This window comes from Periplaneta americana, chromosome 6 (genome assembly GCF_040183065.1).
Source record: "Periplaneta americana isolate PAMFEO1 chromosome 6, P.americana_PAMFEO1_priV1, whole genome shotgun sequence".
Lineage (NCBI taxonomy): Eukaryota > Metazoa > Arthropoda > Insecta > Blattodea > Blattidae > Periplaneta > Periplaneta americana.
This window is the reverse complement of record NC_091122.1, coordinates 180,325,193-180,345,703: the sequence shown is the minus strand read 5'-3', so window position 1 is coordinate 180,345,703 and position 20,511 is coordinate 180,325,193. Positions and strand designations below refer to the sequence as shown.

Here is a 20,511-nt window from a genome sequence, read left to right as displayed (position 1 = left end):
TATAGGTCAAAGGCGCTACCACAGTCTAAACAAAGAAACACAGACATTTACTCCTTGCAGAAACTCTCTCGGAATGCAACGAGATGAAATCTGAAGGCAGCTGTACATCCTGTATGGTTTGTACCGACTTGTTGTCTGGAATGCAGCTTCTCACCTTCTCCTCTAACTTCTTTTGTACAAGAGAGGCGTGCAAATTCCTTACCAAGGACCGGGAAAGTAACTACAGGGTGATTAATAATATCACTTTGTTGAAAGTGTAATTTTCTAATTATTGCCCAGGTCAAGACGACCAAAATTAATAATATAGTAAACTATGCATGGAAGAATATGTAAATTAATAATGAAATATATGAAAAATGAAAGAGAATAGCAGGGCAAAATAAATGATGCATCAAATCAGGAGTTTCAGTGGATACCGGCAGATGGCAGAATGCCTCCGATACATCGTTATAATGTTCAATGTTGTCATATACCCGTTCATCACTCAGGTAATGTAAATTCTTAAAACACACGGTTCTAGGCGTCAAAAATTCTCAAGAGACACCACTCCATCCAGAAAAAGTTTAAGTGTGGTGTGTGTAATATCCGGTGACAGGATCATTGGACCAATTTTCTTTGAACAAAGTATAAATATTGATATGTAGGGTATAAGAACATTTTCACGAACTTCGTGGAGCAGTTAGACGACATCGAACTCAAGGAGGGATATTTTCAACAGGATGGCGCCACATGTCACACCCATAATGAATCCATGGCACACATCAGTAGCTTCTTCAAGGATCGTATTAACGCTAAAGGTTTATGACCCCCAAGGTCACCAGACTTGACGTCAGCGAATTATTTTCTGTGTGGCGATCTCAAGGAAACGGTCTACAGAAACAAACCACGAAACATTCAGTACCTCTGGACAAATATCATAACCGAAATAAATAATACTGACGTTAACATTTTCAGGCCTATAATTGCCCGACATGGTGAAACGGCCAAGAATGTATCTCCAAAAGGCAGGGGCACACTTTTAGTAATCTTATAACTGTAAGTCATTTTTGCAGAGATAAACTCTCATTTACACTTGATTGCGTTAAATTTTCTTTGTTTAGTCAAACAATAGACCTATTTAAAAAGTAGGACATCCAATTGAAACACTCTGTACGTTGCTAGGTTATTTATTATTATGTTATTTTACGACGCTTTATCAACAGCTTCGGTTATTTAGCGCCTGAATGAGATGAAGGTGATAATGCCGGTGAAATGAGTTCGGGATCCAACACCGAAAGTTACCCAGCATTTGCTCGTATTGGGTTGAGGGAAAACCCCGGAAAAAACCTCAACCAGGTAACTTTCCCCGATCGGGAATCGAACCCGGGCCACCTGGTTTCGTGGCTAGACGCGCTAACCGTTACTCCACAGGTGTGGACTCTCTGTACGTTACCTTCCAGGATGTTTGTTAATCAGTTTACTTACAGTAGAATAAAAGAGGGCAAGTGTAATATCGTATTAATATAACAATTTTAATAACATGTTCAGTAATCTTTATATAAAAGGAGTCGAAGTAGGATAGGAGAAGATATGTCGAAAGGAAGTGCAATAGGGAGAGGAGTACGACAAGGATGCCCTTTATTACCTACCATCTTCAACATCTATTTGGAGGATTTAGTGAATAACTATTTTAGAACATGGGAGGAGTGATAGTAAGAGGAAGAAGAATAAAGTGCATAAGATTTGCTGATGATATGGCGTTGTGAGCAGAAGAGGAGATGATACTAAGGAATATGCTACTGGAGCTAAATGACAGTTGTGAGCAGTATGGGATGAAGATAAATGCAAACAAGCTATCGGAAGAAAAATAAAGAAGGTAAACTTGCGAATGCTAAATGAGGCAGTAGAGCAAGTGGATAGCTTCAAATACTTGGGGTGTACTATAAGCAGTAACATGAGCTGCTGCCAGGAAGTCAAAAGGAGGATAGCAATGGCAAAGGAAGCTTTTAAAGGGTTAGGTACAGCTTACAGCAGTAAATTTTTTTGGAAATATTCAACATGTTTTCCCTCCACTACTGTATCTTGTACAATAATGAAAATTGGTTTCAGTAAAACACTGTTCTTCTGCTATATGAAAAAAATATTTTTATGATTAAAAAAAATATTTATTTATTTTTTTCAAAATTCAAAATGTTGGCAGTGCTGAAGCTTTTCTCTCATAACTCATAAACTTGTTAACTTTTTCATGTTATCTCTCTTTTATTTTATTGCTGAAACTCATGTTTACAATATCATGCTCTTTTATCTACATTCCTTAATAAATAATATTTTTTTTTTATTTTGTGTTAGAAGAAAATACTGATATTCGACCATTTTTTTAAATGAATTTATTTTGTATCAGACAATCTATCAAAGAGAGAGAAGTGATCTTGCATCATATTATAGATATGACATGCATAAATACACACAAACAATTTCATCACAGAATGTTGGATAGTTTTTGAGTTACGTAGGAAACTCTTCATGACTGCACAATGAAATGAATTTTGAAAAAAAAAAAATGTAAATAATTTTTTTTTAATCGTAAAAATATTTTTTCATATAGCAGAAGGATAGTGTTTTACACATACTAATTTTCATTATTGTACAAGATACAGTAAAGGAGGAAAAAAATGTTGAATATTTCCAAAATGTTATTGCTGTAAGCTGTACCTAACCCCTTAATAGAAAAAAAAGAGCATCTTCTGCGGATCTCTGGAAAAAGAACTAAGGAACAGACTAGTGAAGTGCTTTGTATGGAGTGTGGCATTGTATGGACAGAAATGCGAACATTACGACGAAGTGACGAGAAACGACTACAAGCAAATGAAAAGTGAATATGGAGAAGAATGGAACGTGTGAAATGGACAGACAGAATAAGTAATAAAGCTGTTGGAAAGAGTTTGTGAAGAAAGAATGATACTAAAACTGATCAGGAAGAGAAAAATGAATTTTTTGGGTCACTGGCTGAGAATAAACTGCCTACTGAAGGATGCACTAGAAGGAATGGTAAAAATGAGAAAATAGGAAAGATTGTAGGAAGCTGGGTTTGCAGCGAAAGACCTGTCCTTTGGCAGAAAACTATCACTGAATGAATATCAAAACCTCTTGCTTTTGGTTGTAAACATAATCGTCTTCATCTCTTGTTTCTTTAAATTTCTACGTTGGCGATTGTTTCTAAGAAATAATCTCAGTGAGCCAGCTTATGTCATGTGAGACTTAAACAAAACAAGTGAAGACAATAGATGTTTGTTTTTTCAGGAATAAAAAGTGAACTCGTGAAGATGGCTGTTACGCTCCTTGTTGGCATGACGACGAGTCCCGGACTGAACTGTTGTGGTAGACAAGGAACAGACAGTTTATGTGTGTCATGAAGAGGAGCTCTTCTCCGGGTTTGGTGGAACTGCCCACTCTTACTTTTTAACCCTTCAGTACTCGCGTGGATTACAATAGTAATCCACTGATATTTAATCCTGTATTACGTCACCGCCTGCAGCACTGCGTAGCTGAGCGTCAATGCAATTTCTCGTCACAGTCTAAGTGAGGCATTACTGGTGTTTAGACGTATTTGTCGCAACGCTTTGGAAAGTTATACGGAGTTTTATCAAGTTATACGCAGTTTTTCCGAGTGGATTACCATTGTAATCCACGCGAGTACTGACGTCAGTTTCTTACTCAGGTAAGTGAAATAGTTTTTATATGGTTATGAGTGATGCAATGCAGGAACTTTATGAAAAAAGTGTGTGATATTGTTCCATCCTCTTTGTAGTTGGCTCCAATGGGCACGGAAAATACAAGCAATATTTGCAAGTGGCTAGATGAAGATCTGGATGTTGGCATTGAAAATGAAAGTGATGATGAAAGCAACAAAGAAGATCTTTTGAATGAAGTTCACGATTCTAATTCAGAACAAGACAATGAGGAGGAGGATGATGATTATGGTGATGGTGATGAAAGACTAATGTCTATAAATGATGGAAACTGCTATACGGGAAGAGACAACACTACAATTTGGCAGGAAGAACCAGTATCTCTACGAGGGAGAAGAAGAGCACAAAATATAGTGATTCATTTACCGGGCCCTAAAAGAGCTGCAAAAAATGCGCGGACACACACAGAGTGTTTTGACTGCTTTATTGATCAGACAATAATCAATGTAATAGTAAGGTGTACTAATATTTATATTGAAAAAGTGAAGCGTAATTACGGACGTGACAGAGATTGCAAATTAACAAATGACGTTGAAATTCGAGCACTCTTAGGTATTTTGTATCTTGCTGGTGCTTTGAAATCGGGAAGACTGAACGTAAGAGAACTATGGGATAAAAATGGCACAGGTATAGAGTCAATTTACCTGACTATGACCTACAATAGATTCCAATTTTTGTTACGATGTCTACGCTTTGATAACATTCATGACAGGCAGGAAAGGAAAGAAATTGATAAACTGGCTGCTGTACGTGAAGTGTTCGAGTTATTTGTTCAGAATTCACAAAGGTGCTACATTCCAAGCGAATATGTAACTACAGACGAGCAGTTGGTTGCATTCAGAGGACGATGTCCCATGAAAGTGTATATACCTACTAAACCAGCAAAATATGGGATCAAAATTTTTGCTATGGTGGATGTGAAAACATATTACACTCATAACTTGGAAATTTATGCTGGTATTCAACCAGATGGTCCATTTCACCAAAGTAACAGTGCACATGCAGTGGTGAAGAGGCTGGTTCATCCCATCAAAGGAACAGGAAGAAATGTGACCACCGATAACTGGTTCACGAGCATACCTCTGTGTTTAGATCTTCTAGAAAATGACAAAATTACACTTGTAGGAACCTTGAAAAAAAACAAAAGAGAAATCCCTCCTCATTTCACAACTACTCAAGACAGGGAAGTTAACAGTACATTGTTTGGATTCAATGAAAACTGCACAATTATTTCGTATGTACCGAAGAAAAACAAAACAGTGTTAGCATTATCAACCATGCATTATGATAAGGCAATGGATGAGGAAACAGGAGGAAGCCAGAAGCCTGAAATAATATTTTTTTATAATAGAACTAAATGTGCTGTGGATGTCCTGGACCAGTTATGCTCAGCCTATGATGTAAGCAGAAATTCACGCCGCTGGCCTCTGACTATTTTCTTTGACATACAGAACATAGCAGGTGTCAATGCTCTTGTTGTTTATTCTGCAAACAAACAAAAAATTCTACGGAAAAACTTCCTAAAAACCCTTGCTCTGGACCTAATGAAGCCACTAATTTCCGAGCGTATCACCCAACAGACAATTCCAAGAGAAATAAAGAGAAGAGGAGAGCAACTGTTAGGCATTCCACAAACAGGTCAAGAAGAAGGAACACGGCCAGAAGGTATTGGTAGGTGCTACATGTGTGGTAGAACAAGAAACAAGAGCACAAGACAATCTTGTTCCCAGTGCTTGAAGAGAATTTGTCCTACTCATTCAGATGTAATTTGTTTGAACTGTGTAGAAGATATGCATAGGCCTACTCAGATAATTGAATCAGATGTAGATTAGACTCACGTGTGTAAAGTGTGAAATGCAAACATAAACATGAAAGTGCATCAATATCCTTCTTACAATACACAAAAACATCTGTAAAATATTATAAGTGAAGTGAGAATGATTGTTACATCCCTGAATTTTTTCATTGCTACACCCCTGAGTGAGGTATTCGGTTATCAAATATGACGTAAGTAAGGTCAGCAGTAGTGAACTTGCGTTTCCCGTGGGAGAGATTAAGAGAGATCAAGAGTTCAGATGACCTTCAAACATCGAGTGAGCAACAATGCTAGATAACCTACATAATTATGATAGTGAACTAACTCATAACTATGGTGCAACAATAAATTATGACTCAAAGACACGACCAGTGTTGAAATATTATGCAAACATGTCACTTGAATGCAATTTGTGTACTATCCATTTCATTATTAATATTTATATTTAATACGTTCCGTTATGCGTACCATATCTATTCTTATTACTGTAATAACTGAAAACAATATATTTCTTAACATTTAAATCTAATTCCAATGTTTAAACATTGTCTGTAAACAAAAACAAATGTGGATTACCATTGTAATCCAGGTGAGTACTGGCGTTACGGAATTTAACGCGAGTAACGAAGGGTTAAACAGCGGCGTCAAGGTTAACCACAGCAAACTTGCTTCGTAGGAAACAATCTTGGTTTCCCTTGTTACACTGCCTGACACACTTAATTGAAGACGACTTTCAGACCAGATGTATTTATTATTTTTTGTGGAGAAATTAAGTGGAACATTTCCCATTGTTGCGTGTCGTCGTTAGCGTGTATTTAAAGTAATGTTTGAAGTACTGCTAATTACTTCCTGAGCGTAGTGCTTTAATTATCACCTCTCTAACATTTCTCGTTTTCGCTGTTCTTTGTTTTTCCTTTTTTTGCCTCCATTTGATCTACATTTCCCATTTTAATTTCATCCTTATTTGTCTTCTTGTTTTTTTAGTTCCTTATTTAACGACGCTGTATCAACTATTAAGCTGAAAGTTAGAAGTTATAAAACAACTTATATTACCAGTTCTGTATGGTTGTGAAACTTGGAGTCTCACTTTGAAAGAGGAACAGAGGTTAAGAGCGCTTGAGAATAAGGTGCTTAGGAAAATATTTGAGGCTAACAAGCAAACATTCTGATGGGGACAAATAAAGAAGTTATTTTTTTTTCTTTCACCATGTTAATAATGTAAAAAAAAGTGCTTGTACAAATTCTGGCCACTCGACCGCAATTACGAGGCCGTCCTGAAAGTGATTTTCCGTGGGCCGTTCACAGAAAAAAACGAAAGCCGTTAACAGAAAGAAAACACAATTTCATTGGAAAAAATTTATTGAAACAGATACAGCAATTGTTGCGCTAATTGTCAACATATCCCCCACTGGAATTGAGATATTTTTCATACATGGGATCAGTTTTTGTATCCTTGTGTCGTAGAAGTCAACAGCCTGGGATCGGAACCAGCGTTTGACAGCCGTCTGCACCTCTCTGTCGATCCCATATTACAAATATCTCAGTTCCGGTGGGGAATATGTTGAAAAATAGCTCAACAATTGCTTTGTCTGTCCCAATAAATTTTTCCAATGAAATTGTGTTTTCTTTCTGTTAACGGCTCCTGGCGAAGTTATTTTTTACGGCCCTCGTAATTGCGGTCGAGTGACCAAAATTTGTATAAGCACTTCTTTTGACATTATTAACATGGTGGAAGAAATAAAAAAACCTTTTTATCTGCCCCCATCAGAACGTTTGCTTATGAGAGAGATGAAGTTACACAATGCAGAACTGCACGCATTGTATTCTTCACCTGACATAATTAAGAACATTAAATCCAGACGTTTGAGATGGGCAGGGCATGTAGCATGAATGGGCGAATCCAGTAATTGTTTAAAGAGTGTTAGTTGGAAGACCTTTGGTGAGGTCGAGACGTAGATAGGAGGATAATATTAAAATTGATTTGAGAGAGGTGGGATATGATTGTAGGGACTGGATTAATCTTGCACAGGATAGAGACCAATGGCGGGCTTATGTGAGAGCGGCAATGAACCTGTGGGGTCTCTAAAAGCCATAAGTAACTAACCATAGGTCTTTATTTTAAATCGAAGACACAAAACGACAATGGGCTCGAATTTTGTAAAAATTATTTTTTCTTTTTTTTGTTCCTGTAAAAGTTGAAGAAATAAATTAGAAATAATTGATTAAATGGCGATCTTACTCGTGTTAATCGTGTAAGTATGTACGGCTTACAGCTGTTTCGGTGCTTCTTCACACCATCCCTCAGAGCCTACTAGATCTCGGCGTCATCTCGAACTTCGCTGCCTGTTGTGTGGGTGCGTTCGATTGTTGAAAAGTGTTGAAATGTGGTGTCAAATAGTGTGTGTTCTGAAATTGATCTGTGTGTTGAGAATTTGATCAGGATGTGTTTTAGTGTGTCTGTATATTTCATATTGTTCTAGTGTGTTGAGTTTTTGGTTTTTGTGTTGTATGTGTAGGATTTCCATGTCTGTATTTATGTTATTGTATGTGTGGTTAGCATTGGTTATGTGTTCGGCATATGTAGATGTATTGTGTCCTCTGGTTATTGCTTTAATGTGTTCTTTGGATAAATTAGACTAGGACCCAATTAGTTTACCTCAATATGAACGCTTTTCTTCCAAAATGTTGATCAAATGACTTAAATTATGCTACGGATCATGAGGAACATAATTTTGGAGTATTATTCATCTGAATACGTTCCACTTGTTACACTCACGTTCCAGATCATTTTAGTAATTCCAACGTGGTTTGCATTGATGCAATACTTGACTTGTGACATTTCTTGAACTTCTTTTTGTTACAATAAGTCCATGAGCCGGTCTGTGGGTTGGGGAATTTTAAATTTCTCCCTCAACTGTAACCACAACTGCCGAACGACTTTTTCTTGTTCGCCTTCATGCACAGAGCAAGTTCAGTCGCGTAATGAGGTTACTACGAACAAATCAAGAACCCGGGCATCCTGAGGAACCTGATTGCAGTATGATGCACAAGGACGAACACCGGTCCAGTACCACCAACTGTGCAAGTTGCACATTCATTCAGAGTTTCAGTCTCAACACCGATTAACGTAACACGTTTGCCCTGGAGTTTTCTGGTTTCTATTACGATTTTATTGCAGAATGTACACAGAGCAATCGCTACTGATTCTAGATACAGAGTTATAAGTATGTCATTTGACACTTCTGGTCTCTCCTGGCAATGGCTTATTTGTAACCCACGCTGCCCCGATGATATTATGATAGAATGATTATTATGAAGTGCCAGGAGAGGTCTTAAACCTAAGCCTAACCTAATTTCCAGACCATGTACGAACACAGGAACATTCCCCTTTAAGGAAAAATTCCTGTGTTCTCACCAGGAATCGAACCCAGGACCTCACGAACTGTAGTCAGAAACTCTGAGGCTGGTCAGTTACTAGTATGTTTAACGTGAAATGTTTATGCCCGAGTGACAAATGAATAACACGTTACAAAAATTTCAACGTCTGACTTCAGTTGCTTAGCAACGGCAATGAGTTAAGGGGACAGGATGATATTTTTTGGTGAAAAATGAGTAAATTAAAAAAAAAAAAAAAGAGAATTCTCTAAAATACTCTGTGATATGTGTGGAATGCATAGCATAACATTTTGTGGGTATTTGTGCCCTTATCGGGTGTTGAGTCGCCATTTTTAAACTTCCTGCGGTATGGATTTTTAAATCAGTCGCCCACTTTTTTTGTTGCTTCCGGTAAATCAAATTTAAAAAAAATTGTTTTTCTTTAAAAAAAACCTTTTGATATGTGTGGAATGCAGTGCATAACATTTTGGGGATATTTGTGCCCTTATCGGGTGTTGAGACGTCATTTTTAAACCTCCTTCGCTATGGATTTTTAAATCACACGCCCGCTTTTATCAGTTTCCAGTAACTTTATTTATTTTTTTTTTCTTCATTGCCAGACAAAAATGGGTATAATTTCTGAACTATTAAAGATACATGCATGAAATTTAGAACACACATTCTTTAGACTGTTAGGAAACGTTTCTCTGTAACAGAATTTTGTTAATTGATTTCATTTTAAAAATACGTCCGTTTGTTTGCAAGAAAGGAAATCAGAAAATTTTTATTAAATTTTAATTGTTTATTTTACAAACGTAGGGACCAATATCAAAATTCAGTTACAGACAGTTTGTAGAACATGCTTTTGCAAATACATTGCAACAAACTCTTTGAATCTACCTTTAAAAACGGTTTAGATGTATCGGTTTTAGTACAATCCTGCATTGGGTATATTTTTTTCAAATTTGGGCCCCCAAATAATATTTTTCAAAATATTGATATTTGGTTGAGTTGCAACAGCTATGAGCTCTCTACATACAAAAAATTAATATTTTACACCAAATACGAAAAAAAGTTAAAAAAAATACCATCCTCTCCCCTTAAGGAAAAATTCCTGTATTATAACCAGGAATCGAACTCGGGACCTCATGAACTGTATTCAGAAGCTCTGACCACTATCCCATGAGGCTGGTCAGTTACTAGTATGTTTAACGTGAAATGTTTATGCCCGAGTGACAAATGAATAACACGTTACAAAAATTTCAACGTCTGACTTCAGTTGCTTAGCAACGGCAATGAGTTAAGCCTACTATTCTGATGTCATTTGTTTATTAAACTCTTAAGCCTGCTACACGCGCACATCTTGTCCGTGAATTTACTTGTACAGTCTTTTGTTGTAATGTAAGACAGAGCGTGTTACGACTAAGATGAGGATTTATCGACTGTGTTCCGTCAATTGTTTGGCAAGAACAGAATCAAGCTCTGCCTGAAATTTTGCTGAGTGTACATCCAAATCGCTGAAGAAGACGGAGTTTCCTTCTAATGTTTAGAAGGGAGATGACTGCATTACAAATGATTTCAAAGGGATTTTTTTTTATCAAATCAACTTTTGTATCCGTGTGTCGTAGAAGTAGGAGAGAAGTGGGTACAGTGAGACAGGGAGAACAGCGAGACATTTTTTATTAGATGGTAAATTTTGATGTTGAAATGTTTGTAACAGTGGAGTTGTATGTTGCATGATTAAAGTAACATTATTTTCATACTCGATTTGATTCTAGTTATAAAGGTGAGTGATTAAAAAATAATTCGTAATTTTTCACTTTAGAAGTGATATTTTGGCTTGTGTTTAATGAAGGTTATATTGGATATACGAATGAAATAGAAATATGAATGGTTTGTTACCTAATACTATGGTATTTGACGTTATGTTTGGCAAAGTTTCGTCTTTCTTGTTTTGATTTTGAAGTGATGGCGTCATTTTTAAATGAACTATGCGTAAAGGGAACAGTGAGACATGCCATTGAAGGGTACACTGAGACGTCTCACTGTTCCCAATTACCAATGATTTGCAAAAATAAACTGTAACTATATTACATTTACCGGTAACTAACATTAAAAATGAATATACTAGTAACCAATTTAGCAACTATAGCTTAAAATAATGGATACATTACATTTTAATGGTTTTTAAATAAAAAAAATATTCACAAAATTTAATAAATGTTATAAAATAATAAAGAATTAAATTAAATCCTTTTAATTATAAGCTTTGTTGTCACCAAAAATTCATTTTATTTTATTTGCAAAAGTTTGAAAAGATATGGAAAATTCACTTTTCCAAATGTTCCAGATGTTTCAATGGTTTCGAAGTCAGACATCAAAATGATTCAAAATAAGTCTACAGAACATGTCAAGATAAAGAGACAGCAAGCTTTCCTTTCTTTTGAAATAAATATATCATTTCAATGTCCGTTAATAGACACTATGGTGTCTCACTATACCCTCCTGAATGGGAACAGTGAGACATTTGCATTTTTTTTTGACAAACACGCATTGTATATTATGTCCTTTATCTATTAACATTTCTGCTTATGTATTATTGTACTCCATGTTTTAATGTATATTTCTATTGCACTTGATTTCAAAAATACTTTAAATTTCACTTGCATACATATGTCTTAATATTTTGTGTCTCACTGTACCCACTACTCCCCTATGCCGTCTGGGATCGGAACCAGTGCATGACAGACATTTGCAGCTCTCTGTCGATCCCATAGTATGACAAATGTCTCAATTCAGATAGGGAATATGTTGAAAATTAACTCAACAATTGCTGTATCTGTTCCAATAAATTTTTTCAATGAAACTGTGTTTCCTTTCTGTAAACGGCCCAAGGGAATTTATTTTTACGGTCCTTCTAATTGCTCTCGAGTAGCCAAAATTTGCATAATCACTTGTTTTGACATTATTAACATGGTGAAAGAAAAAAATAACTTTTTATGCGTCTATGAACATGTTTGCTTGTTAGACGGTATTCGAAGCGAAGGTCTTGGTTTCCGAATAGCATCAAAGCTATGCTGTAATCGTTACAATGTCTGCTCGCATCTCTTTAAAGCTGAAATCTGACTCAGAATAGCTAGTTCTCTAATCCCCTCTGGTTTAAAGTTACTCTCATTTATTCTCTCTCATGATTACTGAACAATTTTCTGCTTTGATGCTGCTGAATTAGGCCCATCGTCTTTGTGTTCATGAATAACTGATTACAAGAATCCCGGCACTCACTCTCTAACACTAACAATTCATATCTTAAGCCAGGCAGGGGTATCAATTCTGCCTTGCCTGCTACAAAGTTGCATTCAGATGGGAGCTATTTAATTATGCTATACGAAACTCCGGAGAAAGACGATAGTTAGGGCGGGATTTCTGTGAACTACGACTTGCCAAAATATCGCAAAAAATAAAACACGAACAAAAATCCTTATAATAGTACATTATGCAACGAGCCTATAATGGTAGTAATTAAGACGCGAATATGTTTATGAAACGAGCGCAAGCGAGTTTCATAATTTTCATACGAGCGTCTTAATTACCATTATAGTCAAGTTTCATACGACTTTTTATGCTCAACCATATTTCTAACTTGAAATTATTCATAAGTATTCATGTTATTCTTATCTGACTGAGGAGCGGAACTGACCTTGTACAATACCTCGTGAATTGTTAGATGTGCGCAGACGCGAAAGTATTGATTTTTTCCGAGAAACAAATATCGACATTGACCTTGATATAATCTAGAGAGTAAAATAAACATTAATCTTGATATAACCTTGAAAATGAATTAGACATTGAAAAACGAGATGACAAATTGAATTTATTTGAATATTATTTACAATTAACGCTAATTATTAATCTAATCTCGCGCTAGTTGTCTTTCGATTGCATATCCGAGAATAATCGATACTTGCGCTTTCATATTGCTACAATGGTATTTTCTGATTGGTGGAACACCTCAACTTTAATGAGGTCCATTAAAGGGCTGCTATCAGGTGTATAATTACTACAGTTCTGCATGGTCGGGCATAAAATGATTTAAGGTTATGGATCTATGAAATTTCTAACTTCTACATTTTTTTCAACAGTTAATCTGAAACTTTTACAACATATTTCTTACTGTATGGGCATGCAATATACAAATTTTCATTTTGATATTTCATTTACTTATAAATAATTGTTGTTTTTTCAAATATTGAATTGCAAATGCCCAAAATTTTAAAGTTTACATAATTTTTCTTTAAATTTATATTTAAATTATTCCTGACAGATGTATGTACAATATGACACATGCTTTTCATACTATTCCAATTACTTTTTGAGAAAAAAATATTTGCCCTTTTAATTGTTAATAATTTTTTTAAAACTTATCACAGCCTCAACACATGGCTATTAGAGGAGAAAAATTCGTTCCGGCGCCGGGGATCGAATTCGGGTCCAAGTGCTCTAACCACTGAGCTACGCCGAAGTTCAATCCACAGCACCGGATCGAATCCCCCTCCTCTAGTGTTTTTCCCTTTGTGGCCTGACTCCAAGTTGACATAGCCTATATTAAGTCAACTGCCAACAAGGATCGCACTCAATTGAGTGACTTGGTGGCCGGGATTCCACAGTAATATGCACTGTTGGGCGAAGAATCTACGTAAAGATTAATTGTGATCTGAATACTTTAAATAGCAGAAGAAAACATATGTGTCGGTTTATTCCACATGCTTTTGTGGAGTTCTGTGCGAAATTTCACTGACATTGGAGAAACACTGCATTCATTGGAGCATTTTGAATGTTACAAAATGTTGAAAATTGGAAAATCGGGAGAACGAGTATCAAAGTACAGCATGCATATGTTATATATACTATCGATATCCTTCCTTCCTATACAGGTCTACCATACACATTTTTCTCCTACATAACAGTGCGAAATATAAACTGAATGAAAAGTAAAATTGGCTGGAATGAAGAACAAAGTCTGTCAGAATAACAGCTGAGTGTCAGTTTACAGGGCTGCAGCTCGAGATATGCGCTGGTCCCTTTAAATTCGTCCTGAGGGACTTCAAATTGTCATAGGGTCAAAATAAGCCCAGATTTAGAAAAGTGAAACATTATTCTATTTTTTAGAGTTGAAAAGAAAATTTCCGTGTTTTAACGTTTTTTTTCGTTAAGAACAAAATTAATAACCCAAAACGTGACTTGTTCTGTAAAAAATTGAGGTGTTACAAAATATTTCGCAATATTACATGTATAAAATTTCTTCAATTTCTAAATTATATTTCGGAGAAATATTTTATGATCTGACTAAAGAATTTAGGGGTGCTATGCTTAGACATTTCGCTAGCCCGCGCTACGAGCGTGCTAAACTAGCCCCGGCTATCGACTGATTACTTGTACAGGATTCATATCATATCATATCGCTAACGTTTATGAATACGAAAAACGTTAGTTCGCTGATCATCCACCGGAAGCCCGCGCTAATAATGTCTATGAATACGGTCCTAACAGTTTACATCATAATAAATTTAATAAACAAATTACAAAACCCAACCGAATCAACTTATACCGATTTTGTGGAGAAAAGGAACTACTAACGTATTAACAGAATTTTCTAAAGCTACAGAATTTTCATTTGAAGAATAAAATAGCTCAAATACCCATGAAAGCGTCTACAAAAAGCTGTAATGTACCAAAATACACGTAACATTTTAAAGAGAAAATAAAACAGCTGTATTTCACATTAATGATAACATACATATTTTCTTTTAATTTCGGCGGGGACGAAACGATATTTTCGTACAATATTTACGTTTGTTGTGCTCACTAACAAATATGAGAGAGAGAGAGAGAGGGAGAGAGAGAGAGGGAGAGAGAGAGAGCGAGAGAGAGAGAGGGGGGGAAGGAGGGATGGGGGAGGGGGAGGGGGAGGGGGAGGGAGGGGGGAAGAGGGTGAGAGGGGGAGAGGTAGGGAGAGAGAGCTATATCAACTTATGTGGGCGGATTTTCAGTCCCGGGTACAACACAGAAATACTATTTTTGGAACTGCCTGGCCTAACTTCTACTGAAGAATCGTGTCTCGCCCTAGGCGTCCCTGACGGCATTCACCAGTCTATGATCTCGAGCTTCACAGACAGAGAGTTTCGTCCTTTCCATCACAGTCTCGTATTCCAGCATGTGCCATAAGAAAAACACTTACGGCTATTAAAAAATAGAGGTTTGCGAGCTGGTATGTAATTGCAGGTTGAATATTTGTATAATGTTAAAAAGCTTGGATGACGTGTTTTATGAGACCACAGACATTTAAGTTAGAATAATATTACATTATTTTTACACAGTGTGTGACGAAAGAGTAACTAATGATTATTTTTCTTCTTTTCTATTCAGAAATAAAGTCTATTCCAGCATCACCTTTTCACACAATGTCTCTCTAGGTTTACAGACCTGTTTATGAAGATATTTTAGTAAGTTATTTAATGGCGCTGTATCAACTACCGAATTATTTAATATCGATAGAAGTGGTGATGTCCCGCACCGTGGCGTCGTGGTCTAAGGCATCCTGCCTAGGACTCGCGTTACGGAATGCGCGCTGGTTCGAATCCTCATGGGGGAGGAAGTTTTCTCATGAAATTTTGGCCAGTGTATGGGATCGGTGCCCACCCAGCATCGTGATGCACTTGGGGAGCTACGATAGGTATCGAAATCTGGTTGCGAAAGCCAGCTATAACAGCTGGGGGGATCGTCGTGCTAACCACACGATATCTCCATTCTGGTTGGATGATCGTCCACCTTTGCTTCGGCATGTGGGCCTGAGGCCAGCAGCCGGCTGGCCGGTAGCGCCACGGATTATTATTAGAAGTGGTGATAACGAGATAGTATTTTGAGAGATGGCGCGGATTTGACACGAATTACCCAATATTCGCCTTATAGTTGGGGAAAACCTCTGAAAAAACCTAACCAGGTAATCAGCTCAAGCGGGAATCGAACACACGCCCGAGGACAATTCTGGAAGAGACAAACATGGTATTGCCTGAGCTACAACGGTGGCTTAGGAAGTTATCGCTTGTAATTTTTATGAAATCTTGGATCAAATTGTTTCTCTATATAGTCAATGTTATAAGTTACTCTACAACATCCAAATCGAATTTTTTTTATATCAGAATTTTGGACTCTATCTTACGGATTATAGTATCTACATCTCTTCACTGGTTTCACTTCTTCATTGTAGTGTTGTTGGCTCATGGGTATGTTGAGTAATCTGTGTACCATTGTCCTGAATGCAGCATGTTTGTGTTGTATGGGCTGGTTAGATGTGTTGTGTATGTGCGTGGTGGTGGTGGTTGGTTTTCTGTATATTTTGAAGGTGTGAACACAATCAAATTCATAGCACTAGAAAACGGATACAATCCAAACATAATAGACAACATCATAAGGAAGACAAAACAAAAACTCAACAAACACATAAATACACAAAACACAACACAAACACAAGAACGCAAGAAATACATCACACTAACATATGAAAACAAAAAACACACATAAGATCGCATCTTCATTCAGAAAACAGAAATACAACATAACATACAGAACACAGACACACTACAAAGACATCTCAACACACAAAAAACACAAACAAATAAATACGACCACACAGGTGTATACAAACTCACATGTAATAGTTGCGACAAGTTCTACATAGGACAGACAGGCAGATCATTCCAAACTCGCTACAAAGAACACATTAAAGCAATAACCAGAGGACACAATACATCTACATACGCCGATCACATAACCAATGCCAACTATACATACAATAACATAAATACGGACATGGAAATCCTATACACACAACCCAAGAACCAAAAACTCAACACACTAGAACAATATGAAATATACAGACACACTAAAACACACCCTGATCAAATCCTCAACACACAGATCAATTTCAGTACACACACACTATTCGACTCCACAATCCAACACATTCCAAAAATAAAACACACCCTCCTAACAGGCAGAGAAGTTCGAGATGACGCCGCGATCTAGTAGGCTCTGATGATGGTGCGTGAAGCACTGAAACAGCTGTAAGCCGGACGAATATTACATATTTAACACGAGTAAGTCCACTAGTTCATCAATTAAAAATATCACTAGGTTCAGAATGGAATACCCCTTCTTAAAATAACCGTAGTGTATCTACATAAAATATATATCTCTATTAAATAAGTTATTTTTAAGAGACGAGAATGGTTTTAATATTGGAGGTTCAGTGAATTAAAAAGATTGTTTTAAAATACACTTTTTTATGTGGAAAATATATTACATTTCATTTAATGCGTTTGTATGCCCTTTCTCAGCTGCAGCAATGCCATTTTCAAGCTTTTGTGCACGGGGATTTCAAGGGAAAGGATGGTAAAATATAGTGGAAAACGAGCAAATTAAAAAAAAAAAAATTTTCAACAGTAATCTCACTAGAGGTTTTGATTTATCTAGAGAAAATCAAAACTCGAGTGGGATTTAAATGACTATTACACGATTAGAAGAAAGTATATAAAGATTATAAATAACAAAGTGCTCCAATACAATAAAATATTAATTGACTTACGAAAATAAACCTGTCTTCAAATATATTATTGCACCATTACGCTAGATGGCAGTTGTGCCAACTATGGAATCTTCATTGAACTCTGTAGACGGTTACTAGTCAAGAAAGCTTTGTTGATTCAGTTTCATTTTTATTAAGACATTTGCATTCCACTTCAATTACCCGAATCCCAGTAATCAACGTCACTTGACAGATGATTTTCAATAAATCTTAATATTAAACAATCTCTGATACGTGACTATCCATAATATCATATAGCAGAAGCTATAACATAACCTAACTAATATACACAAGTGTTAGAAAAGTTTTAATTAACGACGACGACATAAAAAATAAACATGAATAATTTTAAAAGGAATAATTATTGAATGTACAATTTTCAAATTTGAATGTGGTTGGTGGTTCAATTGATGTTATATTGGACGTGTGCGTAATAGAAGTGGAACTCGTTGATTTAGGCCTACATGGTGTATTCAACTTATTCAGGATTTCAGAATGAATAATTTTAAAAGGAATAATTATTAAATGTACAATTTTCAAATTTGAATGTGGTTGGTGGTTCAATTATGTTATATTGGATGTGTGCGTAATAGAAGTGGAACTCGTTGATTTAGGCCTACATGGTGTATTCAACGTATTCAGGATTTCCGAATGGTGCTCTTCATTTATTTGTAAATCGGATTTCAGAAGATGCATAGGTATGATCAGTGATCTTTATTAATTCTTGTTCTTGAATGCCAATGCGAGTCATATTTGAAACTGCTGTGCATCGACTGGAGTGGTTTGTAATTGTATATATATTTTTGACGTCCAGACCAGCGCAGTTCCAAATGTTGGCAAACAAAGAAACTAATGCTAGGGACGCGATAAAATTAAACAAATGCTAGGGACGCGATAAAATTGTGCGATAAGCAGCCATGATTGGTCGAAATACGTCCTTTCGTACCGTTTTATTGGTCAAAAGTAGTATGACGTAGTCAGAGAGTAATAGTCTTTAAAATAGCCTTTGATAGGAAAAAAAAAATTACGTACCTAACATTGTCAGTTACCATTTTTAAAACTTTGGTGCACAGGGTTTTAGAAGGAAAAAGGTTGATGAAATATGGCTTTCAATTTCTTACAACTCTTCGAAACCGACATCAAGCACTTCTTTCTATCCCTCATCATAGAACATCTTTATACTCATCTTCCTATACTGTAGAAATAACTCGCCTCTGGAATTCGTTACCTAATGACGTCAGGAACTGCCGGACTTTATCACAATTCAAAATTAAATTGGAAAATTTTTTCTTAGTTAATGTTTTTTAGGTATTGCTAGAAGTATTGATTTGTGTTTTTTTTCTTTTTCTTTTTTAATGTAGATTAAAATTGCAAGTTTATTGTTTATGTTAGCTAATTAGTTAGGATACAATTAATTATGATACTTAATCACTCATTTAAAGTTTGTGCGACTGCAACCTGTGTATATTTTTGTGTGGCTTTACTTTGTTTGTAGTGTTTTTTCTGTTTATTTCTATTATTGTATTTGTATTCCTAGTGTTGTGGACGAGAAGGCCTGATAGCCTTAACTACACCAGAATAAATAAATAAATAAAAAATATATCTATGACATAACATTTAAGGGCGATTTTGGCATTGTTAGCTGCTATTTTTAAAGGTCTTGTGCTCGGGATTTTCAATGGGAAAGGATGGTAAAATATAGTATAAAACGAGCAAATTTTCAAAAAATTATTTTTTCTTTAAAATAACTTTTGATATGTAAAAACAATATTACATAATATTTTAAGACGCATTTATGTCTTTGTTAGCTGCCATTTTTAAAGCTCTAGTGCACAGGGTTTTCAAGGAAAAGGTTGGTAAAATATAGGCGTAGTCGAAAACGAGCAAATTAAAAAAATATATATATTTTTTTCTTTAAAATAAATTTTGATGGGTAAAACATATTTACATAACATTTGTTAGCTACCATTTTTAAAGCTTTGGTGCACAGGGTTTTCAAGGGAAAAAGTTTGTTTCTTTAAAATAGCCTTTGATAATATATATAAAAAATATATATCTATGACATAACATTTAAGGCGCGTTTATCGCATTGTTAGCTGCCATTTTTAAACCTCTTGTGCTCGGTATTATCATTGGGAAGGGATGGTAAAATATAGAAGAAAACGAGCAATGCTAGGGTAATGATAAAAACAAACAAATGCTAGGGAGGCGATAAAATTAAACAAAATCTAGGGAAGTGATAAAATTGTGCAATAAGCAGCCATGATTGGTTGAAAGAGGCCTTTCGTACCGTTTTAGTGGTAAAAAGTAGTATGACGTAGTAAAAGTGTAATAGTCATGTTAATATTCTCACTGAGTAATACGATTACAGTCGAAGCTTTCCGAAAATCTCCGAACAGACCAGCGTCACTTATATTTTGACGCTTGAAAGGCACCGAACATGTTTAGAAGGCTGTGGAGTAGAGGAAGGAGAAATTCAGGGTGGTAGTACTAGACGCTTGTCTCAGCCAGTGACAGATATTTTAGTAGTGAAAATGTACGACACGGTACAAATGGACTTATATCCCTTTCAGAGATTGCTTTAGTAAACTTTATCATACATTTGTAATTCATCGTCCACAGCTGGACCTGAACCAGCGACATTCCTCTCCCAGTTGAGGACACAAGATGTGCTGGAGCCAGAGTGCTGCATTGGAGTTAAATCGCTCGCTTGAACTCGGTCGAGTGTCGCACCCTCGAGTGAGATACGATCGGTCGTGATACGCTCGTAATAAATAGAAGCACAGTACAAGGTCATCTCACCGACATGTCTTATCTTGTATGGAAGGCGACAGATAAGATACACATATGTTTTGTTAACACGGTAAAAATAAGGCTTTATTTTCTGCGTTTATGACAAACGTTTAATGGAACAGTCAATGGAACGTACCAAAACTGGAACATGAAGTTAT

General features: G+C 36.1%; 1 protein-coding gene across 1 annotated transcript; it reads left to right on the top strand.

Moving 5' to 3' along the window:
- Positions 1-3,435: 3,435 nt before the first annotated feature.
- LOC138702293 (piggyBac transposable element-derived protein 4-like) lies at positions 3,436-20,274 on the top strand. Its single transcript, XM_069829877.1, has 3 exons — positions 3,436-3,697; positions 3,788-5,189; positions 20,183-20,274. Exons 2-3 carry the CDS (start codon positions 3,797-3,799, stop codon positions 20,272-20,274), a joined length of 1,485 nt encoding a protein of 494 aa, XP_069685978.1. The 5' UTR covers positions 3,436-3,697; positions 3,788-3,796.
- Positions 20,275-20,511: the final 237 nt, after the last annotated feature.